The following is a 19,967-nucleotide window of genomic DNA, read 5'->3' as shown; positions in this document are numbered from 1 at the left end:
TCCTAGAAATATAAACAGAAAGGATTTGGGAAAGGATTGACATAGTTAAGGGGAAAAAAAAAGTTTTCCAAGGACTGAAAGACTTGCTATGCATGTCCTTCTCCTCCCTTTCAAAGTCATCAGGGATCTAAGGAACAAACAGCCTATAAAAGGAAAGGAAGTTTTTATTGCAAATCTTTTTAATCTATATCACCAATAGTCAAAGTTGGGAGGTCAGATTTGCCTATAAGTACACATGTCACAACAGCAGAATACATGTGTAGTGTATACACAAGTACTTCTTTCAGGACAGTGGGAAGAAAAAATATTTTATGTCATATGTCATGAGTATGTTAAAAGAATAATTCTTAGTTTTTCTCCCAGTGTACATCACTTTGCATCTTAACTGTAGAGATCAAATACAACCTCTTTTCCCAGCTTCAATTGCTCTCCAATTCATAACCAAGTTACACCCTTTGTAACTATAGCAACTTGTTATACAAAGAATATTATAGTATTACAGATGTACTTTAAGAGTTATAGTCATTATCTTGTCATTCCTTTAAAAAGTTTTCAATCTGGATCCTCAAAGAAATAACCCTGGAGCCCTGAGGAAAAAATGCACGACATGCTCAGGCAGTATCAACCCTCAAACAGAAGGATGAGTCTTGGTAGAAAAGACATGCTGATAGGGTCCAGCCAGAAACTCAGCTGGCAGCAGCAGGGAAAACTGACACAAAGCAGGACTATGAGGATGACTGGGGCGTTTTTCAGTTCTTCATGATTTTTCTTCCTCATTGTCTCATTTTCTAATTATATCAGTCATACTTAATTAAGTTCACCTTCTGTCCAGGGTGCTTTTCTTCCACTCATATTTTTTCTTGATGCTTTTACTTTAATTATGGTTTTAACTTGCAGATATTTTCATATTTTGTCTGTGGTGTCAAAAGTATTACCAGAATGACTCAGAAAAAAAAGAAATTAAAAAAAAAAAAATAAAAAAAAGAAAAAATAAATAGAACCATCTCTCTCTGTCTTTATATTCACACACTGCCTGATCTCAACTATGGTTCCAAAATCCTCTTAAATCCAGGTAAAATTGATTTGCCTTATCTATGGATGTCTGGTATTTTTTCCTGCAGAAATCCTTGGCCCACAATTTGGGCACCTCTATCACAGGAGAAAAAAAAAATCATGATACTGAAGGAAAAAATCTAACAGTTCATAATGACTGCATTCATCAAAATGTCTTAAAGACTAACAGATTTATGGGGTCTATACTACAAAATATAATACACCAATGCAGATAAAGCCTCAAAATAATTATCATCTTTATTTTTTTAAGAATTCTTTAGTTTCTAGAGCTCATGTTAAAATTGTGTCTACCAATAAAAATATGTACTCTTACAGACTAGAGTTGAAAAAACAAGTAATAAAATTTATAATTTTACTCGTCTTATAAATTGATTTTAGCCATTATTGCACTACACATAATTCACTAAACGTGATGGAATGCTTATTTGGTTGATAGCTAATGTATCCCTGAAGAATAAAAGCTATATTAATACATCATTTTGCCATAAAGGTGATATAGACAGCTAAAGAACATTTTGTCAACTTCAGGAAATAAAAGAACTATTAAGAATTATTTAAAGCGTCATAAAGCACCAGCAAAATGTGCAATTGTCAATAGGGGTAGACATTAATCTTTCCATCCCCTTGAACACACTTTCTACATATTGTGCCTGAGTTTACCAGATGTGCAGCTTTATACATTGACTACTGCATGTTAAAATGCTGAGGAACAAGTGAACCTTTTAAATGAATAAATATTCCTTGAGAAACAAAGGTCAAGTTAATGAAACATCAATAATAGAGAAGAAAAAGTCATACGACAAAACTTCCTAACACCCTCTTAAATTCAATCTCAACTACCTTAATGACTTTTCATATTGAATATATCTCCCCTTCCCCATTTATTTATAAGGGAAGAATTTACTTTCATGGATTATTTTAAATTTGACAGTAAAACAGCAGCCCTATGGCAATATACAAAAACCATCTGGAGTATTGGACTTTATTCCCACTTTCACTTCAAGAAGAATCCTCCAATGCAGCAATTACAAAACTAAACAGATTCAAGAGGTTAAGGTACCTTACCTCTGTGTACTAGGCTCTTCTGTTTGAACTATACATAAATAAGACTTGTTGGTCTGTTAAATGCATATTTTTTCCACTAGTATCACGCATTTATACAAGTCAGTGCTATCAGACATTATGGTAGATACTAAAGTTCATTTATAAGGACCTTCTCACTGCTTTTAAGAGGACTATTTATAGGGAATGAAATAATGCCTCTCAAACATCAGGATTTAAGGTGTTGCACCAAGACAGTTTCTTTCTCCTCCTAATTGCAAGAGCATCTTTAAAATATTATCCTGTTCTTAGAGCATCCAGAACAAACAACTGTAAAATGATGATTCTGAATGCAAAGTTTCTCTTAAAAATATTAATCTGATTATCAATCTTTCATTTAGTTGATCAACATGTATGTATTATTGAATAAACATTTAACAGTTAAAAAGTTAATTCCACATTACATTAAAAGAGTTAAATTCACGTCATAAATGTCATTTCAATTTTTTTTTTTTTTTCCTCGCAGCAGAACGACTTACCTGTACACTGTCCTCCATTTGTGGGATCCCCATAATACCCTGGCATGCATGTTTCACATTGTTTTCCTGTTGTTAAGTTTTTACATTGATCACAGACATTACTGTTGACGCAGGTGCTGTGGCCATTGCACTGGCAAGCTAGAATATAACATTTAAAAGCCGTTACTAAATTGCTCTTGGGAACAAAATCATTCCTATGTGGTTACAAAATTGCAGTAGAATGTAATTCTGAGGAGTTTAATCCTGACTAATGACTAGCACATATATTTGTACTTTGACACAAAACATCTTTAAAACAGAATTGTGACAGGACACAAATTCACACAAAAGACCACAGGAGTTGACTATGTAGTGACATGCAAGTTTAAGGTGTGCGAGAAGGTCTTTTTTGCCATTGTGACTGAATCCAGTCCTCACAGCTTTAAAATGCTGCCTCGTCCCTTAAGAAATCTGTTAAGAGGCAGTAAATCACCGAGACCAACTGAAAACCCTCATACCTACTGGCAATCCACGGTGAAGCATTTGAAAGGCTACTGTGATGGAGAATGTGAACAACTCGCACACTAACTTATATTTACTGGGGAGAGAGAACTTTAAAAAAATCATCCAAAGATCATCTTATATTTAGTTCTGACTGTTGGATTAGTTTGGGCCATACCAATGGATTTTAAGGACATCAGGATGACAAACAGCTCTAGTTCCTCCTCACCACTGTTGACTTTGGTGAAAGGAAAAAACCTAGACTCCTATAGACATAATTTTTTTATGCCTGACCTAGAAGCATAAATTTGCTTTTTATTATATAAACCACTGATCTTGCACCACACCTCCACTCCAGTGCTCCATGTTTTGGAGAAACTCAGAAAGTACCGATCACTATTGCAGCAAAATCACAATTTGACTTCTGCCAGAATCATTGATCCTGCTGCCAGGACTTGGCTGAACAACCAAGAGGTTTTGCAGAATGACCTCTCTATAGAGTGGAACCTCAGAGCTCGTAGTGCTCAGCAGATTAGCAATCTGTCAATTACACCAGTCTGTCAAATGTCAGACTATGTCAAACCTGTCAATTCCTTACTAGTGACAGGTGTGTAATACTCAGCAAAGGACAGCTATCTTAGTAAGATTTAAAAGAGAAAAAAAGAAAGAGGATTTTTAATCTAAATGTCACAGTCAACTGGTGTCTTGACTAGAATTTTAAAAAAAAAAAAAAAAAAAAAAAGATTCTTACTGCATGATTTAAAAGTTTTTAGAGCTGTTTTAGAACTTAGTAATTTAATACATTTACGGCCAGGTTTGGCTCATAAACCATTAATCATCACAAGTTTACAATCTCCTCCTCCATCTGTAGCTATGCCTATAGAATCATGTAAACAAGTATCAAACATTTCTGTACTACTGGAAAAGAAGCTTTCTCACTGTCTTGACTAAATTTCTTTAGAAATTACAAGTTTTATTCTTCCTAATACTTGATTTTTAGACAACCTGGTGGTGTCTTCCTCCAGGCAGTTTGCCATTCTGCAATTTGCTGCCTTTCTCAGCAAAAGCTACACGGAAATAGCATGAATTGCAGCTCCATTCAGGCTTTTCTTTATGTCTTAGACGTTAAAGCAATGTTAAAAAAAAATGCAGCCCAATAAACCAAAAGTAAAAACAGATAGTGCATTAAATAGGTGTTCTATTAAAGTGGATCGCCTGATTAAGATTGTATCATAACGTAGAGAAAATGTTCCATTCTAATATTCTCTAACCAGCGTGTCATTGATTTATACATTTTTTGTTCTTCGTAAAGCTTAGTTTTGTATTTCTTAATTTTTCTGTTATTTAAAGGATAATGAAAGCAACCTTAATCAAATTTTTATTGTGAATTTTAGTTTGCTGCAAGTCATAACATTAACTGGTCATATACGACAGCTCTTAATTTTTACATTTTGTTAAGACAAAGAAAATGGAAGAGATTTTAAATCAAATTAAAATATTGACATATACAGTAAGAATCAATATAATCTACAACGTACATGGTGCACCTGTTAAAAATTATACTATAGAATCGTAGACTCATTTAGGTTGGAAAAGACTTTTAAGATCATCAAATCCAACCAAAATTTGCTGATTTTCCTGAAAAAAAGAAGTATCTCATTGAGAAAAGTGAAAATGTAGAAGAATCGCCCAATTCAACAACTTTCTGTGATAAAGTGCAATCAAACTGGAGACACAGTACTAAAGAATTAAAATAATGAGAGACTGAATTATCATTTAAGTAAGAACTAGGAGTTAGGTTTTAGAAAGTAATTTTTTCTTCAAGTGATTTTAATGTACATCACTGGTAGCAATAGAGTGGTTTTCCTCATAAATATAAATGTAGCTAAATCTTCAGTGAAGCTGCCCTGGAGATAAGCAATTTTATGTCTAATTTGCTTTTGAACTCTGTGTTGAAATGGATGGTGGTACTGTCAATTGTTGATAATTATAGTTTTAAGAAAACACTTAATACTAGGAAAATATATTAAAAGGATGTCTGCATTACCTTCTGGATCTAGTGTAAAGATACTTCATCTAGTTTTAAACAAACTAGTTAGAATCAATTCACACTGCTTTTCAGATGAGAAATTTAGGCTTTAAAGACAATCTTGAGCTTGCATTCTACCTAAACTGCTCTTCTCATGAGAGGACATGCTAACACTATTTAGTTTTGGGTTTTTTTCATAGAAGATATTTGCCATTTTATTTATAATAATAGCTCAGTTAAAAAGAAATCTGATAAAAAAAACAGAAATATATTTACATCCAAAGAAATACTATGACAGCTGCTTTGGGAACTATTGATTTCAAAATGACCAGTCAAAAAAAGAAACTTTATGCTACCTGCTGAATCCTAGTTTTATAGATTCAAACAGGCAGAAAATAAGAATGAATTTAAAATACTTACACCAACACAATTGCCCAGAGGCACTATAAAGAGCATGGATATGAACCACAATGAAAACTAAATGCATACATGAATGGACACAAATGGTTTAGTCAAGTATATATTAACGTTGCAGAATAATGTTCAAACTACATGTTATAACCTATTTATTTTTATTTCCATCCAAACAACAAACTCTTCAGTATGCTTCTACAGACTTAGTATCAATTCTATCTTATTTCAAGTACACCAAATGTTGCTGTGCTATGAATAATAAGCCATGTTATGATAATCCATTACAGATAATATATTAAGAAAATGAAAAGCTTAAAAACCTATAGCCTATACCAATCAAAGTGAAATTTCATATCAAGTGAAATTTTAATCCTATGAATTCTGTAGGATGTGCCTCAAACTAATAAAACTAGTGGGTTTTTAAGCCAAAGGGGAAATTTAGTGGATTCTTTGTCAGAATATACAATATATTCAGAATCTTATCCATGAAGAATAAATATTAAATAAATAAGGTAATGAAATCTTTTAACTCGAACATTTTAGACAAGCAATATATATATATATATATATATATATATATATATATATTCATTACAATCTCACTAGTGGTATATACTATGTATTGCAGTGAAAGTCTAACAACGCACTGAACATACCTCAGCTTTAACATACAGAGTAAGTACTGAAGTTTCCATGCAATGTAACATCATTCTATTGTTTCCAGAAATTTACTAGAGGCTTCTTTGTTCAGGAAATCGTATTACATGGTTTGGATTTTTTTGGTTTTAACACAGAACATTTCACAGTGTTCACTTGGTTTTACATTTCACTTCGTTATCCTAAAATTTGAAAAAAATTTACACTCCACCTATATATTTTTTTTAAAAAAGTTACCAAAGTAAAACTTTCTCCAGAGATCCTGCTTTACAAATAATATGGTGATACACATACTTAAATAAATATATATGTATAAACACACATATATATGCATACACACACACACACACACACATAGAGTATGCTGATGAAAAAAGTACCCAGGAGAGCAAACAAACATAGCTGCATGTACCCATAAAAGTTTGGATCCTAGGGAAGCTCCAGCTTCCTAATGTATCAGCAGTAGGAAGACTTGCTGGGAAAATAACTTTGGCATAATTACACCATTTATTCTAAAAAAGTTTTCAAGCGGTCTTTTAAACTGTATTATTTATTGTAAATTACCACTGGAGTTCTGTCAAACTCCCCAGTGTGCTTTTCACTTGCCTGCACTACTACACCACTGTTTTCACACACTGCTTTCAGGATTTGAGTATTTCCATACAGGAGGCTGTACCAGCTCAGCTTCCACTGTCTTAAAGCACCTGACGTCTTGCTTACTTTTCCAGTGAACTTAATTAAAATACTATAATCAGATTAACATGTCTTAAATTTAGACATCAAATGTTCTCTTTAGGATTACAAAAGCATACATTCTATTTACTCAAAATATCTAAATGGTAGACGAGGCACAGCTCAGATATTTGACAGCCCCCCATTCCCACAGCCAACTGGGCTTTTGTGTGAGCAGGGGGGATGCAGGAAGCCCTGCTTCTGACCATCAACAGTTTATAGATAATTTCCAGAATAAAGCCAGAAGAAAGCAAGATCCAAAGCAAATTCATATAGTTGGATTTGAAAAAGGAGGAGGATAGGATGGATGAAAACTTATTTACAAATAAAAGGCAATTTTGGTTAAACTATTTGCATTGAATTTCACATGTGAGCTTGCATAACAGAAAGCACATTTGTGTTCAGTAGACAGTGACTATATATTTAGCAAATATTTTGGAAAAACAAACCTATCATGCAAATGGTATTTGTATTACTTGAAATAATTATGTTAATTTGGTGTGCTTACAGACATGAAAAACATCTAAATTTCATATATAAGAAAGAATGGAAGCCAACCTTACCTGGACACTGGATAAAAGACCACTCATAATTTTTCTCTTTTGGACAAAGACTAGCATCAAGCATCATTTCATTAGAGTGCATGCCAACAGGTTTCATTGGGCCTCTCGATGATCCTTCCAAACATTGCCCTTTTCCAGTGTTACTGGGATCGTTACACCATCCACACCCAGGCTGTTCCAAACACTGGCCACAGGTCCTCAGTCCAGAGCAGTTTTGAGCTTTATTACACAGAATAAAATATTAACGTAAGAGGGGGTTTTGTTTGTGTTTTGGTTATGGTTTTGTGTGTTTGGGGTTCTTTTTCCTTAACTAAGATGCTAGGATTTTACAACAGCTGATGAAGCAGAACAATATTACACATCTTGATTAAATCTTATGATAAAATATATATATTTTGTGCTTATTAATATATACTATGGGATGCATATATTACTGATTTTACTGACATGAACAGCCCTTCCAACAGAAAGACTCTAGAATTCAAGACAAAGTCAATAATCCAAATAAGAGTGATAATAATAGTCCAAAAATTGTGATAATTCAAATTCAAACCAAAGATTTATTTGGGTACAAAGTATCCTGGGATTGCACCTTGAGCAATCATCTACAAATGTGACTTAATCCTCTCATATAGAACTTTTGAAACAAGCTAGCATACTACACATCTTTAATTAAAAAAAAAAAAAAAAAAAAAAAAAAAAAAAAAAAAAAAAGGATTCTTAAAGTCAAAATTCCATCAAAATTCCATCCCATTTAATTGAACTATATCAATCTCATCTGTTGGAGTCAACCGGGTTTCACATTTTTAGTTTGCACATGAAAAATCAAACCTCCTTCTAGATCTCTTTACTCTTCTAAAATAATTTCTCATTAAATGGTCTTCCTCATATTTTAAACCTATTTAGAACCAAATAAAATTCATATTCTGAAGTTACTTCCATTTCTTATTAATAAGAAATTAAAAACTTAGTATCTTCAGGAAGACCATTAAGCTTCACAAGTTTATTGAGTTTTTTGTGCAATGTCTTGAGCTTTTTAAATTAATGCTGTCAACACTGAATCAAATTAACATCAGAATCGTTTGAACATTGATCAATATGAGTCCCTGTCTCTTTTCAAATTAACTTTGTAGACACAAAAAATAAATCATACATGATCTTCAAGAATATCCTGCCAGGAAGCCTAAATGTCTTTTTAAAAAGAAAGTGGTTCAAATGTTTGGGGGTGGGGTTTTTTTGGCGGACACTCAGACGGCTTCTACATGAGTGGAACCTCTCAATTTTGCTCAGCTGCAACCAGGACATTATATCCAGCCAATGAGCTATTTGGCCCACTCCATAAAGGCAATACTTGAATCCACGCTATAAAGGGTATATTAAGCACTACAATTTAATTTCTAATTACATAACCTGACAGCAGAATAAAGCTAGCTACTCTCACTTCAGCGACTATTAAAATTGTTTAAAAGTAGTAAAAGTTGTCAGAGAAAAAAATACTCCAGTCAGCTAAAGTTATTTGCATGTATCAAGAAAACAACTTTTTCTTGATACATGCAGAAAAACTTTTTCTAGTTAAAAATCTGTTTGAGATCTCAAAAATACTTTAACAGTGCAGAAAGCTGAAGCATGAGCTCTTGTATCATTAGACTTCGAAGAATTCAAATAGGAGGAAATTTTTCAAGTTTCCCAAATACAGAAAAAATAAAAATGGGGGGGGGGGGGGGAGAGGCAAAGCTCAACTGTTCTTAGAAATCAACATAAATCATGTGACAAATCAGTTTTAAACAAGACCTAATCAGGTCTGAAGCTGAATGTTATAAATTTTGTTTTTTGAATACTTTAGAAGATAAGCGGAAAAATAAAGACCACCATTCTGTACTGGTTGGCTTGCCCCTTCAGAGATGCACTGTAAATGATTCAAACAATTCTCGTGCTGCTATTTATAAAGCTTGGAGAAATCAGCTCTGAAGTATCAGCTGCACCATCTTTAGGGAAGATAGAACCAAAAGTGAAAATCCTCAGATAATCTCTGTAGTGGCATACAGCTGAAAAACTGAAGGGAGCTAACTGAGAAGTTACTGTTTATGGAAGACAGGGATATTCAAGGAAATTTATTTTTTTTTAATTTGAAATTCTAGAGGTGGTCCAAGATTGTTCAACTGTCAGCTATTCAATCAAAAGTCATAATGGATAGAAGATGTGGGAAAGAGTGGAATGCAACCTTTTCACAAGCAGGTATTAAAATGACAAAACGTCACCAATAAAACAGTGTTCTTCATTTTAATTCCAAATTGTGAAAAGAAATGTGAAGTTTTCAGTTGTTATATTCTTTTCTTTTAAATAATACAGGCTTGTGTGATTTTTTTTCATTCAGAGCAAAACACGTAAAACTCAGAAATCATTCATAATAAAAATAAAATTTTAGAAAGAATAATTTTTAAAAGGTACAGTTACATTCCATTCTTTAAGTAAATAGAAACACTATCCCTTGATAAGGGAGTCTACTTAATACTTCATTACATCAGCAGCAACAATGATAGATCTATCTAATAAAATCTTCAAGTCATTTAGACTGAAACAATGTCTGAGCCATGTTTCATTTGAACATTCATTTTCTTGTTTAAGTGCAAAATATCTAATGCTTTAAAAGTAAAAAAAAAAAAAACAAAAAAAAAACCCTGCTTATGGACACAGAATATTGTTTTCCTGTAACATGTACAGAAAATATACCTTCATACAAAACTGCCTCTACATAACGATGAGCTGGTATATACAAATCCCATTTGCCTTATTTAATACAAGGGTTTACAGACCTGCCAAAAATTACAATTAAATTAAAAACAATTTCTTGTGTTCACCAAACAAATTGAAACTGCATGATGTACAAACACTATGTAAGCATAAAAGCAGAATTAAAAGTTCATAACATATGTGCTATTTTTAAAAGGTAAGCATCATTCATATGGCATTCTGTCAGTTTTATCTTAAAATTTTCAATCTACTCATCTTCTGCCTCCAATACTGTTCCATAAATTGCAAAATTAATTCCTTCCAGGAGTGAAAAAAGTTTAGTGAACTGTAATTAGAGAGAAACCTTTACATAATTACAGTATTATTATTCAAAATACATAGGACAACAGATTAAGTGTTCCTATTATTTCTTTATTCTTAGATCAAATGCAGGCCAATGGCTGGGTTTAGAGGACATAAGGATCCAAGGAACATGGAAACCTTACTTGGAAGTGCACAATGAACCTGGACACTAGAACAGAGATTAATATCTGAAATTTACTAACTAAGCATAACTATGTTTACCAGAACAGGTCAATATTGTACCATTTAATTGTACTCTATGATTACTAAGGTTGAAGAAGGAATCTCATTTAAGCAGAATAGAGGCTCTTGGACAGTTTTACCTGAAAGAAGAATTCTCCTATGCCTTATTTTCCTTTAACACAGATGGATGTAGTGGCCTGGTACATAGATCCATGCTGCTCTCCTAAGATTAGAATATATCTATGGTTCCTATGACAGTTACAGCAGGACCTTACTTTACTTATTATTTTCCTGAGGTTTAGGTGAAAACAAGTAACTACCTTCCGTATTTTTCAGTATTTGTATCTGAAATGGAAATAAAATCTAATAAAAATCTACTAAATGGAATCATGATCTAATTATAACCCTGAAGCACGTTGCTTCTTCTTGTCAACATCACCAATCCTGCTACAAAATGTCCAGAAATTAAATGTCCCGGTGGTGCTGATATCAAAAGACCCTTATGGAGAGGAAAAGGAAGTCAGAAGTAACTAGAAAAACACTCACACAGAGAAAAACAGTAATGAGAGTTCAACAGTACACTTCAGAAGTCCTACATATTAAGTTTGTGTCCTACTGGATTGGAGTCCTTTACAGGCAGAAAATGTTTTAATCAAATCTTGCAGGACAGTAAAAATACTAAGAAGCAGTCTTCTGTAGGATGGCAACTGAGGAACAGTTCTAAATAAATCATGACCGAGATAAGAATCTAAGGCACCAGGCAGCTTGCTCCAGCATCTACATGAATAATGGGACTGATAAACACTGGAACTGCACAGTGATGGGCTTAACAGGGTCCAGCCACTACAGACTTCGGAAGAAGCAGCTTTAGATGAATGCTACACCGAAAGATACATTGAGTAGGTTTCTTATTGTCCTGGAGAGGCATTGTATCAATTTCTGATGAAATGTGCTTCCAAAGCTGACACCTGGGGAGTACCTTTGCCACTTGACAAAGTAAGAAATCACTTCCCTTTCATCTCAAAGGACAAAATGAAAAATCTTGAACATTAATACAGCCTGACCCAGTCTGATCACACAGGACAAAAGTTTTCATCAGCTCCTTTACCGGCCTGATGGCCTAATGGAATTCCTTCTATTTCCATTAAGAGAATAAACAATCTGCAAGGGCTAATAGTCAGCATTTGCAAGTGAGAAGAATCTAAGGAAGACCAAGACCATTTGTTTTGCATCTGTGTTATAATATTCTCAAGACTATCATTATTGTAACATTGTTTTTATCTTTGTGTGCTAGGAAAATGGACTGCTTTGAATCTGACAAAATAAATCAAAATCTTAAAAACTCTAAATTCAGCTCATCTCCTTTCTTAATAACTTGACATTGTATAAGTCTAAATTAGATAAATAATATGTAGAACTTAAACAGCATTCTGTTCCAGTTTATGGCTGTTTGACACACTAACACTGGTCATAAAACATTCATGGTATTTTTTCTTTATCTGAAAACAATAAACACCTTTTACTGTTTCAAAAGACTAAATATGTTTCATCAGAAAAGAACTGCAAGTATTTTATTTGGATCTAGAAAAATACATACCCAGTATAGACTGCTCACATTAGCAGCTATATAAGGCCACTTATCTGAAATTATTTTTATCTTTAGTGAATGTGCTGTATCTTATTCATATAGATGCTCTTTTGAGTGGAAAAGAGTACAATAGTATATTTAATAGGATGAATTTGTTCATTAAGATACTCACGGGAGCATGTGGCAGTTTGCCATTCTAGACACTGTCCATATGGGAAGGAGATTATATAGGCGTTTGAGTCAACACATCGTTTTGTACTGCTACACCACATACATTCCATACCATTACTCGTACAGTTAGAACATGTTGTTCGCAGGGAGCAGGGCTTTTTGCAGGGTCTGGCATTCTGGTTGGGACTGACTGGAAAAAAAACAAACAAAACAACACAAAAATTTATAATTCTGAATACAAGTTCAATCTCCTTTTTCTTTAATCATATGTTCCATTAGAAAAATCCTTCTTAAAGTGCTTGCTTCCTTAATTAGACATAAATAATTTCATCCAAACTTATGTTGCAGTACATAAATACAATATTTTATAAAAGTCTTAAGTAATACTCAGTATGAGTCATACTATAGCTCTAAGAGTCCATTTAATTTCACAGAGTCCATAAACATTTCACAGCAGGTTTATCTATATACTGACATAACAAATATAATATTCATTGCCTGGTAATGTCAGCTTAGTTATTCACACATACATGACAAAATATGTCTCAAGCTTCTATAACAAGTACAGAAGAATTCTGGGTTTATTGTCATCATTAGTTTAACAGTGTATAACAAATATTCTACTTATGACTGACTTATGCCTCAAGATTTGGCCTTACAGTATACATAGTCACTATAACCTAAAGAGAAAGTAACAAAAGGAAAATTTTTCAATGTAAAACAGATGTTTTTTGTCCATTTGGTTGGGGGGGAGGTGTTTTTTTGGTTTGTTTTTCTCTACTAGAGACCACATTCTGACTAGGTTAATGGCACAAGTTATCTCAAAAGTCATAACACACAAAAACAACTTGTACACCCTATCTCCTGATTTTTGCTTTCAAAGTAGTGTGCAAGAACAAAAGTATAGGAATTCCTAGGTAGGAACTCAAAAATTTACATAGCACTATATTTTCCATACAGAAGCACCTTGGGAAACATTGGGATTAAGCCCTCCTATCTATTGCCATGTTTTTGTATATTATTGATTTATATTCAATACCAGCCAAGTTGTCAAGCCATTCTTCATCTGCTAATATAGTATGCCAAATCACTTAAACAAGGATGTTTCTGGATTTGACCAGCTATGCACATAAACAAGCTGTGGTTTGCAATTAATAAAAAACCACAAAGAAAAAACTGACAAAAATCAGCTGAACTGTAAAAATATTCTCATACAGTTGAAGGACTTTGACTTCTAGTCTTTGAAGCACCTCAAGATTAAAAAAAAAAAAAAAAAACTAAAACAAGAGACAAATTACAAATGCATATAATGCTGATCTAATTCTAAAATACTGCCTCTTGGTAATGTCATTTGTGCGCCACCTAGCATATCCTTTACATTTCAAGATGTCTCTTCATTGTGACTATATATATATATTACTATTCTGAGAAACATCTGGTAAGTAATTATTAAATGAAACTTAAGAACACTGTGAAAGATTATATTTTTAGGAAATACAGATGGCAGTAACAACAAGTGTACAACATATATTTTGGAATTGCATTACTATTTGGATATGCTTATAAGAGAATAAAGGATTGGTAATATCATGCTTTGGTTACACAAGTTATCAACTCTGACAATTTCACTGCAAAAACCATCAGATTGATAGGCAGTGTTCCCAACACAACGACAATGCAGCTATTGTCTGGTTTTGACCAGACAAAGCACAAAATAAATCTGAAGGGAAAATGTAAAGAACTTCATGTTCTCGACCTCACAGCTATGAAGAGAAACAGGACAATCAGAGCATGAAAATGCTAATTTGAACTGTCATGCGTCTATTTGCCACAGTAATCTTCATAAACAAACACACCTAAAAGACTGAAACAAGAATGTTGGTTTCGTGAGTCTTTTAGACTATTAAAATGTTCACTGATGTTCAGCAAGATTCAGACAGAAAATATCAGCCTTGCTGAACACCTCCACAGACACCTTCATGCTACAATCACTGTTGTCGCTGACTACTACTGATTTAGAGGCAACTTATAAGACTTCAGGTGTAATGCAAAGTAAGCCATGTGAACTATTTCACAAATAAACTTTTGCTACTTTAGGAATATTATTTCTTTTCTAGATTTAAGCACTGTATTTTTCAAAAATACAAAAGTAATTTCTTTTGTAATTATGTAATCAAAATTATCCAAAATTCCCTCTTAACCAAATGAAAACCCAAACAGCTTGCTAATCATGACAGTAACAGTAACTGAGTATAAGAGATTGCTTACCAACAGGTTTTTCACACACAAGACCATCTGCCATTGCAGTGCATGGATTCGCTTTCAGACCTGCCACCTCTGCTCTTTCTAGATACGCACAGAAGCCAGAGTCATTTGGCTCTCCAGGAAGCCACTGCAGAGTTGTATTTGTAAAAGGAGACATGTCATCCCATCCCCAGTAGGAGATGTTGATCTTGCGTAAACCTACCCAAGGTGAAATTTTCTATGAATCAGAATGAAACAAACGTGAGATGATTAGTTAAAATGGTTTGGGCTTTTTTTCTTGTTAAAACATTTCAAAGAATAGCTCAGCAGCAACAACTTCACATTTTGAGAATTCACCATGTTCTTTTCTCTTTACCATCTCATCAGTCATCATCCATAACAGTTTTTATCTTAATTAAAAAAAAAACCACAAACCACACAACAAAAACCCCACCCACTATATGTTTCTGTTCTACTAAAAATCTCTGCTCTGTTAAATTCGATTAATGTTAGATACAGAGTCAGAAACCAAACCAAATGGTCATAATGATTTTTTTTTTTTTTTCCAGTGGCTACTATACTGATTACTAATTGCTAGTCCAGTGTGGATAATAAAACACATATAGGTTAAGAGCAATTCATGGAAATCAAAAACCTGGCAAAAAGAGGACAAATATTCCATCCTCTAAGACCTGTACTGCTGATACTGATCAACACCTTTAGGTAATTCAGAGACAGAGATGAAAGTTGTACATCCACAACTCCAATGCCATTAAATACAATTATATTATTGATTTATAAGCTATAAAAAAACTAGTCTAGAAAAAAAAAAAAAAACACACATTAATTCTCAAAAAATATTTAGGAGCTATCAGTAAAGTTACATTACAAATTCCACTCCTTTCTATAATTTCATCATTATACAATCAGCAAGAGAAAAAGCAAATTTTGAGACATAAAGGCCTTTGTCTTTTCCAGGATAAATCTACATACATTTCTTGATCCCATCACTATAAAAATGTCAAGATGCCAAACCCAAACACATTTCTTCATGTATTCTCCATTAATACAATTTTCTCTACGCCAGGCTTAAAGATAAGGAACAGAGATACAGAGTCTGTGGGCTGTGACAGGTGTGGTAGTAGGTGAATACCAGAGCACCAAACAGCACAGCTGTCTGCACCAGGCAAAGGTGAGATGCTATCAACTCCAAAGCAGAGATGTTTGTTCTGATTGTGAATTAGGTTCTCAAGTGATTTAATTTATAGGCCAAGGTAAGCAAAACACTATAATATATACCTAAAGGGTACCTGCTGCAGTTCAAGATCTATGTGTTATTTCACAAGTGAACCAAGAGTCACTGCCTTCATCTCTGAGAGATCTTTCATCTTTGATCTCAGATCTTTCTTTGGCTACTCAAATTTAATCCATGGCTGAAAAATTTTTCAGAGTTCTTAAATCTACAGTTGCTGAGAACATTCTTAAATCTTTCTTCCCTGCCTCGTTAGACCAAACTGAAATATAAAGGATTGTTATTTTTGCTTCAGAAATACCAGTGGTAATTACTTCTTAAAATTCATTAGGTAGGTAATCTGTATTCCAAATCTCCCTAAAATGTAGTCCCTATGCTCTCCTTCTTCTGTCCTATCAGTTGAAAGAAGGATCAAAAATTGCTACAGCAACTAACAGACTTACAGATGCAAGAACAAGCTTAAATAAACCAGCAAATGACTAAGAAACGTTCCATTCCATAAGCAGTGATGTACTCTGGAAGACTCCTGAACAACAACAAGAACATCCAGAAAAAATTCTCTATTTACTTCATAACTTAATTGCTACCCCAGGTGACCAACTTTCCAGGTGTCTGTAAGAGCTCCCACATTCTGGATACTAGAATGCAAGCAGCAAAAGAGGAACTTGGGCATCTGGAAAGGGGTAGATAATACATCTGTTGTCTTTTTTATTATTTAGTTGCTTAGATTGCTGTATGTGTGTGCAGTCCACATGCATCAGAAAACCTTAGATATTTATCTGCATCTCTAGACATCTCTGTAGAATGCTAAGCGTGCATGCCAGGCATGTATAAAAAATGTCAGGGGCTTAGACAGGATAAATCGCTGACAAACACAGACCTAAAATAACCCTAAATGCCTACTTTGGGGCTAAGAAATTCTAGCCAAGAGAACCTTCAACATATTACCGACTGTTTCGATTGCACTGCCAAATAATTTGGCCTCAGCACGGTATATTGAAAACAAAGATCCTATTCCAGCTATGGTGAAAAGCATGTCAGACCAATAATAAAAACTGACAGTGCAGCAGTGACATTTGGAAGAAATTATTCTTTGAGTAAGAGAGTGTCTCAGAACCCCTTTAATGATGACAAAGTCCCAGGGAGGATCATGAAAGCCAGAGGAGCCTTAGGAGATAAAAGCAGCATCCCTGAAATGAAAGATTTCAAGCAAAGGCAAGACATATTGTAGCCATCATCATTCTTAATAGCTGTAATATCTGGACAACTTATAGTCTTCATGTTGGACAACTCAAATTCCATATGTACCATCTCTGGCTCTTTGCTAGTGTAACACACAAAATACAGACCTGAACACTGATTAGTATGCTATCAAATACACACCACTGAGCCTTGCAGGCTCACTTATGCTGCTCTGGGCATGTTGTTAGGATGCCAAAAACAGATTATCCAAAACATTTTTTTTAATGTCTGATTAAAATATGGTAAATAGCTGAGAAATAGGCCACCAAAATGCTCCAAGGACATGCTTAAAGCACATATTCAATTATGTGGCATTAAATCCATGATGTGGTGGCCTACAGCTGAAGACTGCTGGCGATAGCAGAGATTGAGTGTTGATACCAGAAAAGCTTATCAGCAAAAATAACTGCTGCTGCACTGCATGAAAGCCAACAGGAAAAAGCAAACAGTGAATAGAGAATTCAGGAAGTTCCACCTATGACACCTGCAGCCACCAATGTGCTGTGACTATCAAACTAATTTCTTCACAAAAAAAAGAATTAATCTAGTCCTTATCTCTCAAACTGATGAAAGGTTCAGTCATAATAGCTGGGAGTCTCAAAGTACTTGAAGCAGCTGAGGGACTTCAAAGGTGCCGGAATGAGAATGCCAATGCAGTTTCTTCTTCAGGCTTAAAAAATAATGAGTTGAACAACCTTCACTTGAACTCTATGGTTGTTTCATTTAATGCAAAATGAATGTAGGAAACTGATTCCTTTACTTTGAATATCTTGCCAAAGATGTTTCTGAAGAGGATCAGACAGGAAGGAAACCAGACAGCCTGTTCTCCGTACCCAGAAACTCACCGATCTAAGATTCTAGTTTCCATGCCTCTTGAGAAAATGTTGTTATCAAACCAGGTGGGTGAAAAACATCATACAAATCAACTCTTCACTTCAGAAAAACATTGCTGACATGAAATCAACCACAAATATGTCTATTTTTTCCTTCTCAAGAATACCAGCTTCTTTACTGGAAGGTCAGATGATCTTTGCTCAACACGTAAGTGGAAAGAAAGTTACTCCTCAGAGAGTTCTGAAGACTTATTCTTTCTTTTTCAAGGCCTTGATGAATGTATACTTTCAAGATGTCCAAAAACCACAATCAAGAAACCTACCCTATCCTCACTGTACTTGGCACTTAATAAGTTGTTTAGATTCAGAGCTGAAGAGAAACCTGCAACTCAGTCAGAATCAGTTCCTTTTCTATTTGAGGAAGGAGGAAAACCTCCAACACACATGTGAATGCATGCACATGCGAACATGTCCACATTCAAGAACTTGTCAGGAAACAATGACATGACCTAGTTCAGGAAATCATTCTCACTCAAGACACCTTTGTCTTACCACAGCAGGCCTGCTTAGTTTATGACTAGGGAACCAGACAGCAGGTGAGTGGAAATGTACTGAAACCTTTTCCAGGTGATTTGACTGTGCTGTCCTTCAAGCTATTATATCTAGTGTATGTCACAATTTTCCTGGGTGCTTTAAATTAGTACACACTAGCTGGAGTTGTCAGTCCACTGGCAAGATAAGTGAATGACACTCCAAATCCATGTGGTTCCTACTATTACTAGAATTTTCTTTTAATGCCAAATGCATGACCATCCTGTGCTGCACCAATAAAGGCACAACAAGGTCATCTGGAGACTTTCAATGTCTAAGCTCAGCAGGACCCACTCTTGCCACCTAGCAGATTTGATTGGACCTACCTCCTCCTTCATTGATCTGAAATAGAAAAGGGAGTGTTTGCTGTCTGTAGAGAAGGTGTAAGAATTTCTTAATGCAAAGTACGCTCTGCAATGCTCTAGCATTCAAGAAAAGCAAAAAGAAAAACAATAAGATCAGCAATATCTCCTACTTCTTTGTTGACATGAAACCTAAAATTATTTCAATTGACATTATTTTCAAGCTATCAAGAGTTAATTGTCATGTTTGTTTTAACAAAGTATTTTTTTTAACAAGTAAAAGAAAATATCTTAACAGTTGGAAAAGTTTAGTAATTAAAATAACCATATTTTTACACATTAGCTAATAAAATACTTCTTTATTTGATGTCTTCACTTCCCTAATACTTTAGCCTTACTACCTGTTACAACTGCTATTAATAAGTAATGGAAAAGCTTCTGCTTTGCACAGATATAGGACTAACCATTTTCTTTGAATCATAATCTTAACTTTGAATTTCTTAACCAAGATTCTCAACTGTATCTAGTGAATGATCTTCTATTTATGCCTTAAATTTTTTCACTTTTAAACCCATTATATTTTTAACTAATGATTTATCATTATTTTGGACATCAGCATTGAACATTTTTACTCCCATTTAAAATCATGAAGAGTTAAAAGCAGGTGGCCAAATCCATCTTGGGAAAGCTTGTAATGGGCCTTACTAACATTGCACTGGGGAATGCAATCAAATATGTCTTGAGAACTATTCTATAGCTTTATCTCACTATACTGCTTAAAATTTAGAACTATTCTCTACAATGTTTCTCTTAGCATATCTTGCCATCTTGTTTTTAGAACTCACAGCCCATTTTAGAAGCCATACACCTGGGCTTGAAATGCACAGAGTCATGGTTTATCTGGTTTTATAGAACAATCTTTTATAACACTGATAACAA

The 19,967-nt window shown here is 34.1% G+C and overlaps 1 protein-coding gene across 8 annotated transcripts in view; it reads right to left on the bottom strand.

The window, feature by feature from the left end:
* ATRNL1 (attractin like 1) overlaps positions 1-19,967 on the bottom strand; it is a 518,966-nt gene that overhangs the window by 375,651 nt on the left and 123,348 nt on the right. For all 8 annotated transcript variants that reach the window (XM_026851052.1, XM_026851053.1, XM_026851055.1 and 5 more), the window contains exons 16-19: positions 14,833-15,046; positions 12,566-12,754; positions 7,530-7,748; positions 2,655-2,792 (exon numbers count right to left, since the gene is read on the bottom strand). In XM_026851052.1, coding sequence (XP_026706853.1) covers positions 2,655-2,792; positions 7,530-7,748; positions 12,566-12,754; positions 14,833-15,046 — 760 coding nt within the window. The remainder of the gene's footprint in view (positions 1-2,654; positions 2,793-7,529; positions 7,749-12,565; positions 12,755-14,832; positions 15,047-19,967) is intronic.

Source organism: Athene cunicularia (genome assembly GCF_003259725.1).
Source record: "Athene cunicularia isolate RWA chromosome 6 unlocalized genomic scaffold, athCun1 chr6_part1, whole genome shotgun sequence".
NCBI classification, from domain to species: Eukaryota; Metazoa; Chordata; class Aves; order Strigiformes; family Strigidae; genus Athene; species Athene cunicularia.
The sequence above is the reverse complement of the archived record's forward strand: the minus strand, read 5'-3'. Positions and strand labels throughout refer to the sequence as shown.